The 21,476-nt window shown below is 49.8% G+C and overlaps 1 protein-coding gene across 4 annotated transcripts in view; it reads right to left on the bottom strand.

Annotated features, from left to right (window-relative positions):
* Positions 1 to 1,176: 1,176 nt before the first annotated feature.
* The window catches only part of CAMSAP1 (calmodulin regulated spectrin associated protein 1), a 66,306-nt gene continuing 46,006 nt past the window's right edge, over positions 1,177 to 21,476 (bottom strand). For 2 of the 4 annotated variants that reach the window (XM_046662019.1, XM_046662038.1), the window contains 12 exons: positions 20,221 to 20,360; positions 20,035 to 20,131; positions 14,759 to 14,936; positions 13,989 to 14,080; positions 13,409 to 13,493; positions 10,483 to 12,868; positions 9,406 to 9,542; positions 8,758 to 8,966; positions 8,253 to 8,355; positions 6,515 to 6,633; positions 5,922 to 6,040; positions 1,177 to 2,833 (listed from right to left, as the gene is read on the bottom strand). In XM_046662019.1, the coding sequence (XP_046517975.1) occupies positions 2,531 to 2,833; positions 5,922 to 6,040; positions 6,515 to 6,633; positions 8,253 to 8,355; positions 8,758 to 8,966; positions 9,406 to 9,542; positions 10,483 to 12,868; positions 13,409 to 13,493; positions 13,989 to 14,080; positions 14,759 to 14,936; positions 20,035 to 20,131; positions 20,221 to 20,360 (3,968 nt within the window). In that variant the 3' untranslated portion in view covers positions 1,177 to 2,530. The remainder of the gene's footprint in view (positions 2,834 to 5,921; positions 6,041 to 6,514; positions 6,634 to 8,252; positions 8,356 to 8,757; positions 8,967 to 9,405; positions 9,543 to 10,482; positions 12,869 to 13,408; positions 13,494 to 13,988; positions 14,081 to 14,758; positions 14,937 to 20,034; positions 20,132 to 20,220; positions 20,361 to 21,476) is intronic. The other 2 variants (XM_046662028.1, XM_046662046.1) reach the window with 1 other exon arrangement.

The following is a 21,476-nucleotide window of genomic DNA, read 5'->3' as shown; positions in this document are numbered from 1 at the left end:
CAGGGCCAGTCTTCCTCAGCAAAAAGAGGAGGGTTGGCAGCAGATGTTAGCTCAGGGCTAATCTTCCTCAAAAAAAATTAAAAAAATTTTTTAAAAAAAGGTTAAATTCTACATGGGTAGACAAGAGCAACTTGTCTTAAATAATACCACCAGAATTCTGAAAGGCAATGAAAAATGTACATTACCATCCTTAGAAATTTGCAACATGACACAAATATTGCAGGTGCTTTGCAAAATGTGAAACGTTTATAAAGACAGCTCCAACTCAATTCTACAAACTGAAAAATTCTGTCTTTACCACATCCAAGCCACAAAGAACTAAAATCCTGTGTGTCCAACGTTTTTCACAATAAAAAAGGTTGCTACGCCAATCAATGCGCAGAGAAGACAGGGAACACTTCTTTCGGCCATTTACAGAGCGCTGGCCTACAGACCTGGGACATCAGAAACGTCAGCTGCTGTTAGTGGTGGCTGACCTAACACAGCGCAAAACTGCACGCAAACAATTCTCAGGATGCTCCATACATTGACTAATTACATCAAGAAAATCCAGAAGTTTGGCAGGAATGTTTATTTTCCAGCTCTATGCCAGAAGTACCTCTAAATCTTCATTAAATCAAATTCCACTTACCTCAAGAGGATTACGTTACAACACGACAGAGAAGTTGTCACACATTTGGACTTCATAAAGGAAGCAGTTAGCAAGCCTCACTTCTCTGGAAGACAGAACAATGTGATTTTCTAGGAGAGGAAAGTTAGTTAACTAACACCAACGTAAAACTCCTCTAAAGCAAGGAGCTGTGACACTGAACGACAAAATGAGCCATGACAACCTCACACACGTGTGATCAATAAAAGTAAATTAGTCAATGACTTTATTACATTTAGTGCTTCCTTAAAATAAATATAATAATAGAATACCAAGCGTACAGTGAGAATCCCACACGAGGGTGAAAGCAGGGCAGCAGGAGTTCACAAAGGACCTGTCACACTCGGCACTCAAGGGCACGCAGTCTCCACCAAGACGGGTGGAGCACAGCTGCCTCCAACACAGCATGTACACAACTGCAGAGGACAGAGGGGACGAAGAAAGACCCACAATTCCTTCTAATGTTTTATACCTGTTTCCTCGTTACCTTTTTTATCCATCTAAAATTATGGAACAGTTAACACTCGTTTAACTTTTTCTATTGATCTTTATTTTTCTCTGCAGCTTGAGATTCAAGTAACACTCCCCAAAAATATGTGCAAAACTAACAGAAGTGACTCCAGAATCTTCCGGCAGGTGGATCAAACGCAGACTCGGGGCAGCTGGTCAGTCACAAGGTGTCAGCAGAGCTGCGGCCCCGCGAGGGCGGGCACAGGGAGGCGGGTACGCGCCCAGGCCGGACTGGCCACAACCGCTCCCAGGGACCGTCTGGTCTGGAGCAGTTTCCTGCCCGTCGGGACGCGCGGAGAGAGCCCAGAGCCACTCCACTCACTCGGAGTTCCGAAGCAACCGCAAACGGCCACTGTGTTTCTAAACAGGCGACAACACAAAACTATCGATCTAAACAGAGAACCGCACGCTCCTCTGAGGGCGAGCTGCTCTTCCAGAAGCAGGAATCAGGCGGGGCAGGTCGTGACAAAACGGAACACTGTAAGAACTGTCAGCTTGAGTGCATTACCTTTTACAAGAAACATGCTCAGAGTGAAAAATATTCTACTTTACCAAAATCTGTCTTTATTAAAGTGAACAAATCATTAGAGTACTATCCAAAACTTAACGAACAAGGGCTGTAATCTGCTCAGCTTGCCCGTTTTCAGTTAGGCAAACGCTGGCTAATAGTACCATTCACCATCCTCATGATTGCGGGTCAGCAAGGGTCAGCTCCGTATTTGTAAACCTTACTTTAGCAGAAGACAGACTTGCAGATTTCAGTGCTTTTAGTGAACTGGTATTTTCAGTAAACTTTTTCTGAGCAGCAAGGAACAAGAGTTTTTTCAGAAATCTTAGAATTGGATATAAACGTTGGCAGTAGACACAATCAATAAATATCATACAATTTCTCAAATGAAAAAGATTTCCCTAATACGAGTTCCTTTCCTAAAGACATTCAAACACCCTGACCTGAGACCCGAGTCTCAGTCCTATAATCTCACGAGATTACAGCTGGCCAACATGAGGGTGTCAGGTCACGTGCAAAGGGGGTGAGGTGAGAGGCGAGAGAGCAGAGTAAATCACTTTAATTCACACTGAAGGAGAACTTCAAGTAAAAGGAATCCACCGCCTACAGGCACATCCCCCGTCTGAGGCCTCCGTGGTCAGCAGGGACCCCGGCAGCCAGGAGTAACTGCAAACGGTGTTTCTCCCTCCATTCTTGCTCCACCTGGCATCCTCTGTGTGCTGGGAGCTAAGGGAGGGTTTTCTTTTGTTGTTTAGAAGCCTCTTCGTAAAAGGTCTGTGACTTTGCACACTTCGTACCCAAATGGATTAAAATAATAAATATCGATCCCCTCGGCACATGTTCAGACGCAGCCCGCGCCAGTGTCATTTACGAGTCTGGGTCTTCTTTGGCGCTGCAGGCCGCTTGGGCTGCCACAGGTGGTTGTGGATAGTGAGAGCATCCACACTGACGGACATGGTTTTGGCTGGGATCAGGTTAAACTGTTTCCGGTCTGAGCTGTATTTATACAGTTTGTCGATCATTTTCTTGGTAATGCTCTTTGGCCCCGTGCCAGTTAATTTGTAGATTTCCTCAGTGTCTGGATAATAGCAGTAAAGTGCCCTGAACTGGCAGCCGGCATCACGAAACAGTATGATGTAGTGATTGGCGTCACACTTCTCTAGCTCCTGTATCGGGGAGTAAGGGAAAAGAAAGGAGGACTTGAGAGTGGCACCCACAGTCACAGCATCTACAGCGTCCCACGACCAAGAGGCCAGTGGCTGGTAACACCCACTCCTGAAAGCTGACTGATACACCATCTGTAGTCTCCTACTCTGAAATTATGGGTCATCCATTCAGTGGAGCACCAGATGCCATTGAGATTTACTCAAGTCTAGGTATGCAAGGAAAAAAGTGCTTTTAAACTTAAGTGAAAAATCACAAGAAAAGTGCTCAACATCATTAGCCAACAGAGAAACGCAAATCAAAACCTCAAAGAGATAGCACTTGACACTCATAGGGATGGCTGCATCAGACAGACAGACACTAATAAGTGTTGCTGAGGGTGAAAGAAATTGGGCCCTCATGCACTGCTGGTGGGAATGGAGGATGGCGCAGCCGCTGCTCAAAATGTTCAACACAGACTTACCGTGTGACTCAGCATCCTCCTCTTAGGTTTCACTCAAGAAAATTTAAAACACGCATCCACACAAAAACTTGCACATGAGCGTGCGCAGCAGCATCATTCATAACAGCCAAAAAGGAGAAACCACCCAAGTGTCCATCAACTGAAGAATGGGTAAATGGGGTCCATCCATAGAATGGAGTATTACTAAGCCACAAAAAGGAGTGAGGCACTGACACATGCTGCAACATGACGAGACTTGAAAACATGATGCTGGGGCCGGCCTGGTGGCGCAGCAGTTAAGTTCACACATTCTGCTTCTTGGCGGCCCAGGGTTCGCTGGTTCGGATACCACGTGGGGACATGGCACCACTTGGCAAAAGGCATGCTGTGGTAGGCATACCACGCATAGAGCAGAGGAAGATGGGCCTGGATGTTAGCTCCGGGCCAGTCTTCCTCAGCAGAGAGGAGGACTGGCAGCAGTTAGCTCAGGGCTAATCTTCCTCAAAAAAATAAATAAATAAAATAAAATGTACAACTATGTACTGGGGGGCTTTGGGGAGAAGGAAAAATAAAAAATAAATAAAATCTTAAAAAAAAAAAAAGAAAAGAAAAAAAAACAAAACATGATGCTGACTGAAAGAGCCGGACACCAAAGGCTGCTTAATGGATGAGACCCTTCACATGAAAGGTTCAGAAATGGCCCATCCTAGAGACAGACAGCAGGTTCGTGGCAGCCAGGACGGGGAGGGCGGGAGCCTGGGGCTGGGCTGACCGGTGCAGGGTTTCTGTTCCGAGTGACGAAACGTGCTGGAACGAGCAAGCTGCGGCGGCTGAACTGCTCTGTGAACAGACTAAACCACTCAACTGCCCCTCGACAGGGCGGGGTTTCTGGTGGCAAGTGGTCCTTCAGTGACGAGCCACAAAGGGCCTGAAGCAAACATGACGGTGCGTCCTGGGAGTGTCTGCTGTATGGTGGTCTGGGAGATGTCTCTGTATTAACGTTTTTTTAAAACAGGTGCTCCTCCTGCCTCAACAGACCCAGTTTAACTTCCTACCCAGCTGCTCTCAAGCACAGTCCGGGGGTCCTGAAACCCTCTCGGGGCCCCGAGGCCCACACTCCTTCCACAGTAACTCTGAGAAGGGCTCTGGCTGCGCCCTCTCCTCGCGCAGTGGACAGTGGGGTTCTCCAAGACTGCAGACATGTGCTCTCGGAACAAACCGGCTGTAGAAGCGGATAAGGATCGTCTTCTACAAAGCCAGGAATTTAAAAGATTTGTAAAAATGTAAAACAACGCCAGTCTTCTATTGATTTTTGCTTTAGAAAATAGTTATTCTTCAGGTCAGCCTGGTGGCATAGTGGTTAAGTTTGCCCACTCTGCTTCGGTGGCCTAGGGTTCACAGGTTTGGGTCCCAGGCAGGGACCTGTGCACCACTTATCAAGCCATGCTATGGTGGCATCCCACATACAAAATAGAGAAAGACTGGCACAGATGTTAGCTCAGGGACAATCTTCCTCAAACAAAAAAAGGAAGATAGGAAAGAGATATTAGCTCAGGGCCAATCATTCCTCACCAAGAAAAAAGAAAGAAAACAGTTATTCTTCATAAATGTATTTTGTTCTTGTCAGCATATAAAGAGGGTCTGTTACTATTTTGAATAAATTAGTACCAAATACTACTTTAAAAGATCAAGAAGAAAAAGTAGAATTCAAAGTGGATATATATATATATATAAATAAAAATGCTGATTTCAACTACATAAAAACTGTGTTCAAGCATGAATAGAATTAGCTGCAATAAGTCACGCATCCACACTCCAGGCCCTTCCGGCCCTCCCCACTCTGGCAGCCTGGTCCCAGTCAGCGCCCTCCCCTCTGGCTTTTGTTACTCGGCTCCCACTTACACCCTCACTCTCTTCAGCCTATTCTGGACCTGGCAGCCAATGTGGCTGTTCAGAAGGCGGGTCACCTCACAGCCTCCTCTGTCCACACCTGCGTTCATGCAAAGCAAAGCTGGAGTCCTGTCCTACGGCCACCTGCACCCTCTGACCTCCCCTCAGTCCCTGCTCCAGCCCACTGGCTCCCACGAGCTCAGCGCATGCCCCCTCCCGCTTGGTGCCTCTGCACAGTGCACTCCTGCTGCCTGGAGCTCTCCCCAAACCTCCCCTCGTCCAGGTCACTTTCTAGGAGGACCTCCCTGACCCACCCACTGACCACCGCATCCTCTGGACCCTAACCCTGCCCACCTCTCCCTCTTTTCCAGATTACTAATCACTTTCCAACCTGGGGCCGCAGGCCAAACGCGGTCACCACCTGCCTTTAAACACAGTTTAGGGGGACAGAGCCTCGTCCGTCTGCCCACACGCCGTCTGCGGCCATTTTCACATCAAGACGTTGGAGCTGAGCAACAGGCTGTGGCCTGCAAAGCTGCCATGCCTAGGCAAGCCCCGCGGCCCAGCTTTTGGGTGTGCTCCCTGACCCAGCCCCGGGTGCCGAGGCCCCTCAATGACACTAAAGGAAGAGGAGACCCCCTCACAAAGCAATAAGCCTCCTGCGCAAACCATCACAACGTTTTCTTTTAGAAAGAACACTTAATTTATAAACACCTCCCAGTCCACATACAAACTTAGTGGTAGAATTTGATACTTGCCTCTAATATCGAATTCTTGTGAGGTTCATTCACTTTTCCAGCCAGACAGCAATGGGACACAGCATTATGAATGATCGGTTTGTTGGATTTGCTACTAGGCTCCTTAAAGAGCTTGGGACCTGTGGAAACCAGGCCAAGGTCTGTAAAATTAATATTCTAAGGCACATCACACACATGAAAGAAGCCAAGAATTCCTTGGAGCCACACAACAGGCAGGCTAAATTAGGGATGCTTATGATTTTCTGAAAATGGGAAGTAACAGCTACTTCAAACCTATCTGAAAAAAATTGCGAGCTATGAATTTTAAATAAACCAAGGAAAAGACTAATTAATAATTTATCCTCTTTCTAATTTCAGTTTGGTATTAAAAAAAGTAAAACCAGAATATAATAATTTTTAAAAACCTAAGGTTCCAAAGTGCCAAGGACACAGTACCTGGCCACGGGGCTGTGTGGACACAAAGGCACATCAGCCACCACTGAGGCAGCGAGAGGGCCAAGCACTGCCTCCCTCACACAGATGTGATGCGCCCGTCACCGCCCCCCGCGACATCGACGGCTGCCTATGACCTCTACAGAAAGCAAGGCTGTCACCTGTGTACTCGGCCACGGAGGCGAGGGAGGACGCTGCGGACGCTGTCTCCCAGTCTCTGTCCGTGCTTCTGCTCGGGTTGCGGCTTAATACAGGCAGGGCTTCCAGGGACTCGACTCTGCTGAAGACAAGGACGAGGGGCATGCAGGGATGGGCGGGGCACACCTGTTTTGCCCACGCTGGCTGCTGCCTTGCAGAATCCCACCCCAAAACAGGCCAAGCTGCCCCACGAGTGCAAGAAGGAACACCCACTGCTAGCTCAGGGCGAATCCTCCTCAGCAAAAGAAAAAAGAAGAAGGAGGAGGAGCATCCACAGTGGGAGGAGGCTTCTGGCAACGGTCTGTTCCTTGTGGAACACAATTACAAACTCTAGGCAAGATACAAAACCCAACACTTCAGGCAGTACAGAGTGAGGAAAGCCGACGGCCGAGGGGAGCTGAGGTCCATCAGAGAAGGTACACCTGCAGGCGGCTCTTGGCCAATGGCGCCGCCCCACCGAGCAGGGGAGCCATGCTCGGTGCCCGACTGTTTGGGAAGCTGGAGGATGAAGTATGAAGCTGTGCTGCTGCCAAATGAGGGACCAGACCGAGGGAAGGAAGGAGGGGACCGAGAGGGCCGATCCAAAAGCTCCCCTTCTCAATGGCACTCTCATGCCCAGCAGGCCCGAGCTGTCCCCCTGCAGGGCAGCCTCCACTCAGCGAAGCAGATTCCAGCGGTCGCAAGGCTGGGCACAGCTGCTCACGCGTGGGAGGCAGGCAGGCAGGGCTGGAGTCAAATCCAGCCCAGGTAACCGACCACCAGAACAAAAGTCCAACCAGAATCCAGAGGCCCTGAGAGGTGGCCTCCACAAAGCCCAGGCAACCAGAAGCCACTGGACATGTGAAGAGGCAGGACAATGGGGCTACAGCCACAGGATGTGCACACAAAATGAGAGACAGGAAGGGGGATGTGCCTACCAGAAGAGGCCAACAACACACATGGAAGAGGCGACGGAGGGGATGAGCGGTGGTTACCAAGGCCCGTGAGCAGTTCAGTGGGATCAACAAGGTCCCCAGCACCTCTTCCCAAATTGCTTTTTAATCACAAAGGAAAACTGTTCAGTACCAGTGGCAAACACCCAAGTACTTACTTAACTCAAGTAAACGTGACACGCCTGACAGGCTGCACTGAGAACAGTGCACACCGAAAACGCACAGCCTCAACCTGATCGTGGGGAAAGGCACACTGAGGGACAGTCAACCAAACAACCGGCCTGTACTTCTCCAAGTGTCAAGGTAAAGACAGACAAAAGAGGGCTAAGGACTGTTCCAGACTAAAGAAAACAGCGATTCAGGGTGAGGCACTGAACGGCTCCTCAACTGCGGAAACACGGTTCTCAGGACACCAGGGACAGCTGGCGACAAGTGAGCGTGGGGAGAGCACTCGATAAAAGTGTGGGTTGGCTAACTGTGGTAACACGAGAAGTCCCTGTTCACAGGAAACACACACTGACGTCTCCCGTTCACTCTTAACTGACTGACAACACAAACGCACACAGGGCTGGGGAGAGAGACAAAGCAAACTGTCACCAAGTGTAACCAACTGGGGACCCCAGATGAAGGGCATTTAGGAGTTCTTGTGAAATTACCCCAACTCTTCTGGACATCTGAAATTATATCAAAGCTCAAGTTATGAAACCATCTCCCATACAATTTTTTTTTAATCTGAAAATTCCGTTGTCCCCTCCCCTAGCCTCCTTACCGCTGGGAAGGCGTGCCCCCTGAATGAACGCTCTCGGGCTCAGTCGTTGCTGCGGAGGCCAAGGACAGGCTGGAGCCCGACTGGGCCCGGCTCAGGTTATCAGCTGCCGGAGACAAAAAGAAGCTTTCACAAGACGTGTATTTGTCCCCCATTGTATTTGCGTAGCTTCTCCCTGACCTGTGGTACGGTAGAAAGAACCAGGGCCCAAACGCCGATCCTGTGGTATCCAGCACTCTGCAGCTCCATCTCCCGTCAAGGGGCAGCACACGTACACCCCACCGTGGGGGAACCACCTTGCACACCACACATCTTACCACCTGAGGACATGAGCACTTCATCTCAACTTTCCCATCTGTAAAATGGGGGTAACGCTCCTCACCACATCACCTCACAGTTGTTGGGAAAATTAAAATGAGGTCAAGAACGTGAGAGCGCTCTGCCGCCAGGGGCAGCATCTCACGTGGGAAAGAGGACCAGGGCCGCCACTCCCAACAGAGCTGCTTACGGGTTGAGGAGCACTTGGTTCCCGAGTCGCTACACGACTCTTCCCGATGGACTGACTTTGGCCGCGGCTTTTTTGGCTTCGATTTAGGTTTTCCCAGTCCTTGTTCTTCTAAAATCTGTTGCTGCTTCCTCCGCAAGTATTCCTGTTTGATGAGCTCTCGTCGCGCCTTCTCTTCCTCCTTCCGTATCCGATCTTCTTCGGCTTTACGCCTGAGAGAAAAATATGGTCAAGACAGTCCTGGTTAGAAGGATTCGTCTGGAGAGTGGCAAGGCACCACCTCCGGCAGTGGGGACAGAGGGGGGCCAGCACTCGTGCGGTGGTGCGGGCCCCGACCCCCACCTCCCCATGTTAAACCCAGCCTCACCGCAGAGCTGCGTAACCATGGCCAGCACACTTCCCAGGTCGCATTACGACGGGGAGAAAGTCATACAGCTCCCACTGTTGTTGTGGAGATGAAGGGAGACAGCCCACAGCAAGTGCTTAAGCCAGAGCCTGGCCCAGATGACAGCACACAAGACGCTGTAACCCAACTTCGGCCTGAGACACAGGCGCTAGCAGCCTCACCCAGCAGCACTGGTCTGGCTGGACATGGCAGCCCCGTCTCCCTCCCCGGCACAGTGGGCGGGGCGGCAGCCGGAGCCAGCTTACCTGGCCTCGTCTCTCTTGAGCTCCACTTCTGCTTCCAGCTGCTGCTTCCGCACGCGAGCCTCCTCGGCCTTGCGCTGCTGCTTCAGGAGGAAGGCCGCCCGCTTCTTGGCGAGCTCATCTTCCGCCTTTTGTTCATCCTACAGAGCAGACACCACACAGAATGTTAGAGGACACGACCCTCAGATAACCCACAAACACCTGTTTCAGCCCACCAGCAGACTTTAACATGAAAATTTTAATGCAGTCCAAAGATTTTCATACTCTTTTTTTACCTGATGAACAGCATATGTTTACAGATGCTAAAATACAGAAGGAAAAAAACCATGCCACTCAGAAAGCACTCATAAAGTTTGTCAACTTTCCAAATGTCTCACACTGGATTCAGTTTGCCTTGAAAACTACATCTATTTCCACAATATGAGGTAACACCCAATTGATTATTCATTTGTTTACATTATAAAAGCATAAACACCAAACAAAGTATGCATCTTTCGACAAGAAAATCTGACGACTCTGAAGTACGCCATCCACCCTCACAGCTGCCAGAAGGAAAGCAGACACTATTAAAACAGAGAAGTTCTCACAATTCCTTTTTCTCTTCTCCCTAAGAAAAAATTACAAGAAAGGAACATATAGAAACAAAAATGTTTCTTGAAGTTTCTATATCTATCTAGACTCTGTAACAGGTTCAGCAAACTTTGGCCCAAAGGCCAAATCTGACGCACCACCCGTTTTTGTGGCAACTACAAGCTAAGAACATTTTTAAATGGCTGGAAAACCATCAAAAGAAACACATTTTGTGACACATGAAAATTACATGAAATTCACGTTTCAGGGGCCTTAGTTGGCACACAGCCATGCTCACGTGAGCAGGTGTGGCCTGTGGCTGCTCTGGGTAGAGCTCAGTGCTTGCGACAGAGACTGCATGGCCTGCAGAGCCACAGAGCCACTCTCCGGTCTTTGTAAGAGAGGTCTGCCAGCCCCTGCTTTGAATTTAAGTTCTTCATAACACCCTCCCCACTAAGGTAAAGTGACATCCCTGACAACGGCTTGATACAAACGCTACCAGTAGTTTACCTTGAAGAAGAAGCCGACTCCCGGCTTCTGATCGCCGTCAGTGCTGAGGTCCACAGAGCTCTCGTGGCCTTCCGTCTCTCCGTCCTCGTCAGGGGCCTTCAGGTCTGAGAGGTCTACCTCGATGAGGCTGGCCTTGCTCCTCGGGGGCTCGTCCACAGGCCCGTTCTCCTTGCCGGAGCCAGCCGGGGCACTGAGCCCCGCCTCCTTCTCGCCGCCGTCCAGAGCCTCTTTGAGGCTCGTCTGTTCCAATATAATGTTTGCATCTTTGGAGGAGGACAAGACAAATGTCCGCTGATTGCTCTCATCATGGAGCCGGTAACTGTCGAAGAAGCACTTCTCCTGAGGGTCACTCCCTGGGTCTGCACCACCGTCCCAGCCCGGGTCAGAGGGCGTCCGAGGAGGGAAGGACCGTAAGTGGGGGAGGGTCTCTATACTGGGCGTCGGGGTCTTGCTCCGGGAGGAACCCTGCTGTCTGTCTTTCGGGACCTTCAGGTCAGCCGGTCTTCCTGAACGGGAATTCCGACCCTGACCAAGACGAGGGGGTTTGCGGTGACCCGTCACTCCAGTGGGAGAGAGCGGCTCGACGAAGTGGATGGCTGTCTTGACTCTCTGGTCCTGGGAGTTGTTCTTAGAACCCGGAGCTGGTGCTGTGGGGGATTTCATAAGCAGCTGTTCTTGCTGCTGAGAAATCTTCAGAATCGCCTGCTGCAGTGTGCTGATGGTCTCGTTAAGCTTCTCAATAGAAAGGTCGCACTCGCTCACGTCCCCCACCTCGCCAGCGCTGTCTTCCAGGAGAGCAGCAGAGAGCGCTTTGTGCTTCTCCAGGTCGTGGAGAGTGGCAGGGTCTTTCGGTTTATGCTGCTGAATGAAAGCCAGGCTTTCCCTGTCCACATCTTGAGACTCACTAAGGAGATCCTCTCTCCCCTCTTCCTTAACAAGAAATTCTTCCATCTTGGAAACGCCACCATCAAAGTCCTCTCCGTTGTGCTGAGAATACTCTCTAGCGAAGTGTTCTGGTTTAAGCGGCTGAGGGACGACATCGGCCTTGCCTTTCTTGACCACATGCAGGAAGGCTGCCTTCCCCAGCTTCAGTCGCTGCCTGGCGGACAGAGTCTCCATCTTCTTCTTCTGCGCTTCGATGGCTCTCCGTTTCTCCTCCAGCTGCATGTGGAGCTGCACCAGCTCGGACGCCAGGAGGCTGGCGTGATCCTTGCTCTGCCTGCTCGGACTCTGCTCTCTCCTCTGCTTCCAGGTCGTCAGTGGGGGCGGGCAGCTCTCTGAGCCATCGGGCGTGGTCTTCTGGGAGCTGCTGGTGCTGGACTTGGTCTCACAGCTGTTGAGCCTCTGGAGCTTCCTTTCCGCGAAGCTGGTCATCTTCACGCTCCCGCTCGCCATGGAGACGCTGCTGATCTGAGAGACGGTGCTCAGACATGGGCTCGAGCGGCCACTGGCGTCATCCTTGTCCTCATGCTCTTTCACTTTCAGATCCTCCTGCAGCTTTGCCGACTCCTCCTCACCGACATACTTAGTGATCACCACAGGGTGGTCCTCACCAAGTAAATCGTGCTCAGCTTCCTCTAGATCTGCAATGTCCGAGTCGGAGTCCTGCCTCAGGACAGTCCATGGCTCTGGATCGTGGGCGTTGGGACTTTTTGCACAGCTAACATAGAACCTGCCCTCCGTGTCTTCCTCGGCTCTGGCTACATGAAGAAAGAAGCCGTCGGCAGACTGTCCCTGAGACAATGGATCAAAACCGCCACTGGCCAGAGGCCTACCACAGGCTTCCCCCACCACCTGCGGCCCCGCCTCAGCGGGCACAGGGTCCAAACCCACAGGAAGTTCTGAACAGATGGGAGTGAAAGTCCTATTCAAGTCTCGACTGACATGACCGCTGGATGCCTTCTTCCGCAGCAGAGGCTGGCAGCCCTCGCTGGACCTCTTGGAGGTGAAGCTCCTTGGCCGCCCTTCTCCGCACTCATCCTCCTTGGTAATCATCTGCTTCTCTTTAGCTGGCCTAAGCACGGCTGGCATCAACGGCTCCAAGAAGAAACTGTCAGGCTTACTTTCTAAGGTGTCCGCCAGTCTCTGGGGAGATCTGGCACTTGCCATCAGGCCCAGGTCACCGCTGTGGGGAGCCACATCCGTTCTAATGATGGCCACAAGCTCTTCATCCTCGTCCTCAATATCGACATTGTTCAGGAGGCTTTTCCCATTGGTCTTTAGGGCTGTGGGGTGCGGCTGGTTCTGTGGGGTCAGATTAACGATATTGGATGCCAAACTATCCTTGCTGATGGAGCGGGCCAAGCTGACGCTGTCACCAGAGCCAGGGTCTAGATCGCAGCTCGCAGCATGATGAAGAGCAAAGGGTGCTGGCTGAGACACAGGCCTGCAGCGTGGGGAAAGAAGCCCGTTGGACATGCCACTGACTACACGAGAGGCCATGCAAACACAGTGAGAGACAACTAATTATGAAAAGAGAATACGAGTGTGAAATCTAGGAGATTTAAACAAACTCTTCCCCAGGGCAAAAGAAAACCAGAGACAATTTTAGTTTAGCAATTCACAAACATTTTGGTCCCAGGACTCCTTTTACCCTTAAAAATTACTAAGAACCCCAAAGAGTTTTTATTTATTATATTTATCAATATAAATCAATATTTATCATACTAGAAATTAAAGCTGAGACACTTTTAAAACACTGATTAAAAACTACAATAAGAACCTGTTACATGACACATGACCATATATTCTAAAACAAAAAAGTTTATAGTGTTAAGAGTGGCACTGTTTCACACTTTTGCAAATCTCTGATATATTGGATGGATTCCCTCCGTGACACCCAGGGGTCCTTGGACATCTGGAGACCTGCTGCGTTAGGCTAATGGACATTTCCAGTAGAAGCTTATCTGAAACCTAGAGAGGTCACCTGTTCTTCTTCTCCGCCCACGCTGCTGCTGCGCCTCGCGGCTGGCCATCGACTCGTGTTAAAGAATTAGATCGGTGTCGCTGATCTGCAGTTCAAAGGAAGAGTGCGTTCAGCGTTAAGCAACCAATTTTATATCATTTGAAATTCTTTCAACATGTTAGCCATTTCTCAAGGAAATTCATAATTTGGTACACCAAAACTGCTCACGGAAAGCAGATAATCACAATACAATTTTCAATACTTTCAATACTAAGTAACATGCAATTCAATAGTAATCAGTCCAAATCATGAAATAATCAGAACTTTAAGTGAACGTCAATATGTAAGTTCTTGCTTAAGTACAATACAGCAATTTTCTGTATACTTCATATAATTTATTAGATTTTAATGATATGTTTACTATAAAGACTATAAATTCTAGGGTACATCAGTACAAATTAAAACTTATTCTGCCATAGTCTTCTTAACTAAAATTACTACATCATAATAAGAGTATTTAATTTTGAGAACTGTTATTTTAATACATATAGTAAGAAGAAGTGAGGAAAAACGGAAGGTACCGAGGAGACAGCATCCTTACCGGGGCACTCCTCTCCCTGCATCGTCTTTTGCTGTTTCTGTCTCAGTGGCAATAAAGGATGTGATGGGCTAAAGGCAGAGGCCCCTTTCCCCCTAAATGGAAAAAGAACCAGAGAGAAAAATCACAAGTCTATCAACCTTCAAGTTCAAAAGCAAATGCAAAAGAAACTACAGAGACTGTCAGGAATTCACACGAATCTGTGAGAAATAGATTCTCTGGAAAAATTAATAACTATAAAAATGAATGAAGGGGCTGGCCCATTGGCTCAGCGGTCAAGTGCACATGTTCCACTTTGGTGGCCTGGGGTTCGCCAGTTCGGATCCCAGGAGTGGACACGGCACCGCTTGGCAAGCCATGCTGTGGTAGGCGTCCCACATATAAAGTGGAGGAAGCTGGGCACCAATGTTAGCTCAGGGCCAGTCTTCCTCAGCAAAAAGAGGAGGATTGGTAGCAGATGTCAGCTCAGGGCTAATCTTCCTCAAAAAAAAAAAAAGAAGAATGAAAAGAATACCAACAACTTCAAACTTGGGATAAGTATCCAAAAACTGCAACTAGGGGACACACTAACTTCTGGTTATAGTCTGTAAAACACGAGTTTCCAATGTTAACAGCACACGGCTCAGGTGTGCAGTCAAAGTCATCCTCCTTGCCTCTGGGGAGGGGAGGGGCGGGGCCAGGTGGGGACAACCTCTCACTACAACTAAAATTGGATGCTAACAAGCAAAGGGGAAACAGGACGATGACTTAATTCCGAGGGCAGACACGCTTACAGATGCTCAGACTCTTCGGGGTGCAGGTGGTGCCTGGGACAACCCTCGGCTGGCAGCTGGGTGGAGGACTGCAGATCAGCCGGGCTCGCTGCCGCGGGGCTGCCCAGGAAGCTGCGCTTAGTGGCATTGGAGATAGGAACAGGAGGCCGACTGCTTTTTTGGTGTGACACTGTTTTAGCTGCAGAAATAGCAATTTTATAGAAATAGTCATATTATTTACAGTTCCTTACAACATTAGCAAGAAGCATCTTTAAAAAAAAAAAAAGACAGCTTATAAAAGCTAAAAGCACTAAGAATAATACAACTTTTACTTGAAACCAAACTTCTTCAAAAAAGCTGGTTTCAAGTTTAACAAATGTATTCTGTAATAACAAGTACTACAAATATTATACCAAAATTAAAAGGTAAGACACAGATTAGAAGAACTGAAACCAGCAGTGTGTCTCTGACCACCAACAACCAGCCTCCACCATGGGGCCCCCTAAGAGGAGCGCCCAGGACGCCCTGCTGCCCAGCCCTCAAGGAGGCCCGCTGCCTCAGCTGCAGAAAGGCCTGGTCATCTGGGCCCAGCGTATGACCCATCACCCCAGCGGTCCCTTCAGCTCAAGTCCCCAAGGAGTAGGATGAGGAGGTCAGGCCTGGCCCGTAGCTCCAGTTTGGAACAGGAGCCCCATCTCTGAGGCTGCTCCCCAGAGAGCTGCCTCAAGACAGGTGGCCTAAGGGGTCGTCCAAGGCAGTAGGAGCTGGACTCTTCACTGCCCGGCTGGCAACAACGACCCAGCACCAAGGCAGCTGGAGCTCAGACAGCTCTGGCACAGGTGGCAGTCCACTGGGGGTGGCCGGCAGAGGCGACACAGTGGCTGATGTGATGAGAGAGTGGGGAGGGAGTTTCCAGAATGACAAGACTGGATGGCTGCACTGAGCCCACTGGAGCTCAAGGAGACACAGAAGGAAAGACTGAGCCAGCACCAGGTGGCCAAGAGCTGCAATGAGGGCTGAGGACACAGAACTACGCTCTGCTGCAGCTGGGGCCAGGCCCAGGACTAGTGGTCAGAGAAGGTCGTTGCCAGGGAGACTGCTACGCAGATCCTGACACACGATACAGGGACTTCTGGGCCTTGAAAACCTCGAAATTCCCAGATTCCCTGGAACTGTGTGACCCAGAAGAGGGTGCCCTTTCCTGTTAAGAGCTGGTAATCCCCCCGGCCGAGTGCTCAGAGACATGCAGAGGCCTCTCGCACGATGACATGTGCCCCTGCAGGACCTGCCCCCACTTCCCCTCTAGGCCACCAGGCCTACAAGCATGGGCTGGACCTGACAGAGAGGAAAGGGCTACCCGGGGTGCAGTGGCAGGGACCAGCAGTGGCCAGGGGCGGGCCTGAGTCAGAGAGAGGGTGCTGACTTGGGAAGACTGTGAGACACACAATTCAGCAGGGACCCCGATGCGTGCTGTGCACAGTCTCATAGCACGGCCCTCACCAAGTGAGATGAGCTACCGGGACTGCTGAGGGACAGCTAATACGCTACAGAAGGCCAAGGAGGCCAGAGGACAGATGCCCTGGCACATGGAGGCATGAGGGGCCCCCTCTTCAGCACACCATGGCTGCCCATGATCACTGCCACTGGGAAGCCAGGCGGCTGTGCAATCTGGCAGAGTCCACACGGACTTACATAATGGCCTGCACGGCAGGAGTGGCAGCCATGTGGCCTGGCAGCAGAGAGTCATGGGAATGAGAAGGGAACCGAGCTTGCCTAGGGGCAATGCAGACAAGCAGCTACAAGATGGTCCTGGTCAACTTGTCCCATGAGAAGAAACCAAGGATGGGGTGATGGGGTTGCCAAGGGTGGTCCCCCCTATAGAAACTCACCACTCCATGCCTCATCTCTGGGCCTGAGCCAAGGCCAGGTGCCTGGAGATGAGTCCCCAGGAACCAGGACCCACAACACTAAAGCAAGAGCCCACAGCAACGACCCCTGAGCGCTTCCCCACAGGGACAGATGCCATCCACTCAGGTGCCTGTGCACTACGGAAAGGGGCACCTAATGTGTCACAGACTGCTGGACCAAGGTGGTATCGAACTCGGAGAGCCAAAGCATCATCACAGCCCATCAGAGCAGAGAAGTGAAGGCCTGGCCAAGATCCAGCTGCCAGTGGGTCCACCGCATCCACAGGCCCAGCTGGGGGTCATGCCCCACTCTCCAAATGTACACTCGGGAAAAACATATTCGGCAGCTGATACAAGAGCCACACTGGGTGTTAGGAAGGCCGAGGGGAACCTCAGAAATGTGTCTGTCCCCCCCACCCCATCAAGATGGTAAATCAGAACTTATCCCATCCAGGGATGGGGGAAATTAGTGCCTCCTCAAGGATCTAAAGGACACATGGGTATGGCCCCTGTATCTCCATTCAATCCCCCAGGCTGCCCCTGAAGAAACCAGATGGATCCTGGCCAAAGTCAGCCAAGCAGAAGGCCCAGGTATAGGTGCCCTGCCAGAGGCCTGTGCAGTGACCTCTGATCTCTAGGCACTGAACAAGAGTGGTCCCTGTGATGGCCAGCAGGGAAATGAGACCTCAGTCCTATAGCAAAAAAAAAAACCTGAATTCCACCAACAGGAACGAGCTTGGAAGCAGTCTCCAGACAAGAACTTGGCCCAGGCAACACCCTGATTTCGCTTTTGAGACCCTAAGCGGAAAACCCAGCCGCGCCATGCCTGCACAGAGACTCACGGGCTGCCACACCAGTAAAACTGTCAGGATCCAGTGGTCAGGGGCATGCCAGATCATCCCATCCAAAGGCCCCCTCGCGCCTGTTGCTGGTGTACCTGGAGTGCCGCTCCAGCTGAGCGGCACAGAGGCTCTAAATGGGGCGCAGAGCAGGAAAGGGCTCCTCTGCAGGCCCAGGCCACAGAGTCAGGCAGACCCTCCGTACTGCAGCTCTCAGTGGCGGGAAATGGTCTAAAACAAGTCCCTGTGGGAGAAACCCAGAGCAGGACCCTGGGATTCTAGACCAGGGCCATGCTAGCTGCCACAAAACACCACACACCTTCACAAACAAGCCCTGGCATGCACAGGGCACGGTGGAGACTGACTGAGTGCCTTGCTCACAGGGCAGTGAGTGACCAAGTGTCCAGAACTATACATCACGAGCGGAGTTCTGTGAGACACTCCTGGTCACAAGGGAAAGCCGTCCATCAGCAATTGATCACAGCAGAAGTGGCACCTTGAGACTGAGCCTGTGCAGGGCCAGAGGCCACAAGCTGCATGTCATCTACCACCACGCACCAGCACCCTCCCAGCTCCTATCTGCAGCCACAAGGGATGCCTGATGGCCAGTTGACGGAAGAAAAACCCAAGCTTGGCTAACAGACCGTCAATTCAGAATGTAGTGGCCTGTCATCAGCCACTGCTATGCTAGCACAATGGGCACATGCAAGAAGTGGCCAGAGGCAGGGATGGACCCACACATGGGAGGCAAGAGGTACCCACTCCCACCTACCAGGCTCCCCAGGGGCCAAGGCTGAGCCCCTAGTGCAGCACCAGTCCTCGCAGAGGCCAACCAACCCCTCGGTGGCATGTTATCTGGACTGGGCCCACTCTGAGAGGGCCAGCAATTCCTTTTGGGGAGACGGGCCATATTCTTCCTGGAGTGTTTGCCCTTCCGTCCACGGGGCTCAGCCATACCTCTAGCCAATGGCTTACAGACAGCACCACCTCGCTGCACAGGACCCCACACAGCATGCGTCAGACCGGGGACATGCCTTATAAAAGTGGGTCCATGACCACAAGACCCACTGGTCGTGACATCCCAGAGTGTACCCTATCTACAGCTGCTTCCTGGGCTTTCTGACTGCTCATTCCCAAGAGCCAGCAGGCGAGAAGAAGGGTCACCAACAAGACACTGCAGGCGCTGGTGGTTTCACGAATGCTGTTTCCTCTCCCTGCATTGATGCCTCCAAGCCGCCCCACCCCGTGTTGCCTTAAAAAACCACTCATCCTTCAGAGGTCAGCTCCTCCAGGTCACAGCACACATCACGATGCTCCACAGTTACCCAGGCTGCACTTTCCAATGGACTGCCCACCTCTGTGCGACCAGGGCCAGCCGGCCAGAGTGCCTGCTCCCAGCTATTGCTCGACACACGCCTGCTGTGTGAGCTCACGAGGGAGAGAGTCAGAGGCTCCCAGGAAAGCCCAGTGAGGTGCAAAGCACACAGAATCGGGCACAGCAGAGCATGATCTCACAGGACATCTGCAGGAAGGAGAGCATGCCACACAGGTGGGGCCCAGCTGGAAGAGGCAGAACAGGCTTACTCAAGCAAGGGAGGCGCCGTGGCTCTGGAGCAGGACTGTGTGACGAGGGTAGAGAAATGCCCTCCTCACCTCACCAGCCTCGGCACAGTGCCACTGTCTGCTGTGCCAATCTGGTGGGGTGAATCTGCGTCTCATTTCTGTTTTCACTACTAATGAGGCTAAGCATCTTTTCATAAGTTTACTGGGCTCTGGAGTACTACTTTCAAGAAGTACCTGTTCAAGTCTTTTACTCATTTTTGTATTAGTTTTTCTTTTTCTTATTGACATGAATTAGCTTTTTATATATTCTGGATACCAGTTATCTGTCGTAGGTATCACAACTATCTTCTTTCCCTTGTAGTAGCTGATTTCTTTTTTTACTCTTTTTATCATCTTTTAATGAAAAAAAAGCCTGAATTTTAATGTGGTTGAATTATCAATCTTTTCCTATGTGGCTAATATTTTTAGATTCTTTATAAGAAATCACAAGGACACAAAGACATTCTCCCATATTATCTTCTTAAAGCTTTATCAATTCTCAAGGCTGGAAGATAATTCTACTCTATGGTAAGCACACATATTTTTCTGCCTTGTTTCAGGGGCAAAAATTAAGAACTCTGAAGGGTGAGAATGGCCATCACAGACGAGAGAAGGGCTGTGATTCCTCACCAAGGAAGCGCGTCAGAACCACCTGGAAGCTTTCCTCCAAACAACCCGTTCACCCCTGGATTCTGATGCTACAGGACAAGGACAGGCCCAGTGCTGGACAGTGGGGAAAGACTCTTCGAGTAACCGCCATGGACCACGATAGAAAAGCACCAGACAGGCAGCTAAGAAAACAACAGTCTCTGTACCTTAAAGAAACCATCTAAACTTAACCAGCTCTTTGTACAAAAAGTTAGGAGCCAATTACAGACATCTTCAGAGGACTGCACCTGGAATCTCTCAGAAGAAACAGCCATCATTTTATGGAAACTCTGTCACTCACCATCTTTCAGTTCCTGAACATCCCTGGGTTGAACGAAATCTGGTTTGACATTCTCAAACCACCAGAAGAGTTCAGCAATGAAAACCATAACATTGGGCTAAAAGAAAAAACAAAAAAACCAAGGACACAGTAAGTAGCTTATTCATACATGGTTTTAAAAATGTGTGTTTAATAATTCATTATTACCTTCAACACTAAGGGCGCATACAGCATATCTTCTAAGGTGAGATAAAAGCATTTGTTAAGATATTCATTTGAGAATTCTCTCAGAAGCCGAATATTATACAGACTGTCAGCCATCGATGTTACCTCCTTCAAGCATATATCTAATAGATAAAAAAAAAACTACAATTTACTATAAAGATATTCTGATTCATAAGTATGTGTATATACATATAAAATTCTGAGCTGCAAAACACTTCAAATGAAGGTAGTGGTGATATTTAAAAAGGTAACAACACTAAGAGATTTAAAAATTACAGTAAGTATTACAAGCAACACTAAATACAGAAATAAAACACTCCAGAGACAGAGCTGAGAAGTCTCCAGGATCTGTACTGAATTGTTAACATCTAAAAAGCTAATAGAAATTACTTAAGACTGGGCTTCCAAAGTGGACAGTAACAATCACCCTGCAGTTTATAAAAGGACCTTTCTACATTAAGCTGGTTAACGTCTACCCAAGTCTCTTCCACCAATCGGAAAGCCTCTGCACAAGGCTATCTCCACGAGTGCAAAGGAGCAGGAGGGATGATAAAATAGGAAGCATCAGGTTTATCCAAGGAATAATACAGGAATACTCCTCATCACAAAAATCAGGAGACGAAGCACAGCCAAAATCTCCCCCGTGAAAGAGGTGGGGACTCTGGCTACTGGCATCCAGTAGGACAGTGTTCCATTCCACACTGCCTTGCAGGATGCCAGCAGTCAGTCAGTTCCAGCACAGGCATCGAGCCCCACGACTCTGCGTGCTCAGTGGGGGAGGGGAACGGCTCTCAGACAAGAACCACCAGATCAGCTCGACTCAGCTCAAGACGAGATGAGAAGTGGCTGTATTGAGGACTTTTTTGCCTGTAAACAAATAAATACAAAACAACAGGTTTGAGAAATATAACTTATTTTAAAATAACTGTATTTCTAAGAGGAAATCATTTTCAAGGGTTTAGAAGTGTGCACAAATTAGATTCACAGTATCTCAGATTCACTTATGACTTCTGTCCTATGCAATGCCCTGGCACTATTCATTCTCAAGAGAAACCTGTTATAAGCTGAGTAACTGTGCACATCTATATTGCTAGGTAATGTCTCTTTTTTAAAAATTTTGATTATAAAATCTATAAATATAAAGATGAGACTCCCATGTACCCTCTACTCAAATATCAACATCATACCTTACCTGAGTCAGATCTTGTTTTCCTTCAGTGACAAAATACCACAGCTCA

Source organism: Equus quagga, chromosome 1 (genome assembly GCF_021613505.1).
Source record: "Equus quagga isolate Etosha38 chromosome 1, UCLA_HA_Equagga_1.0, whole genome shotgun sequence".
In the NCBI taxonomy this organism is placed as follows: Eukaryota; Metazoa; Chordata; class Mammalia; order Perissodactyla; family Equidae; genus Equus; species Equus quagga.
The sequence above is the reverse complement of the archived record's forward strand: the minus strand, read 5'-3'. Positions and strand labels throughout refer to the sequence as shown.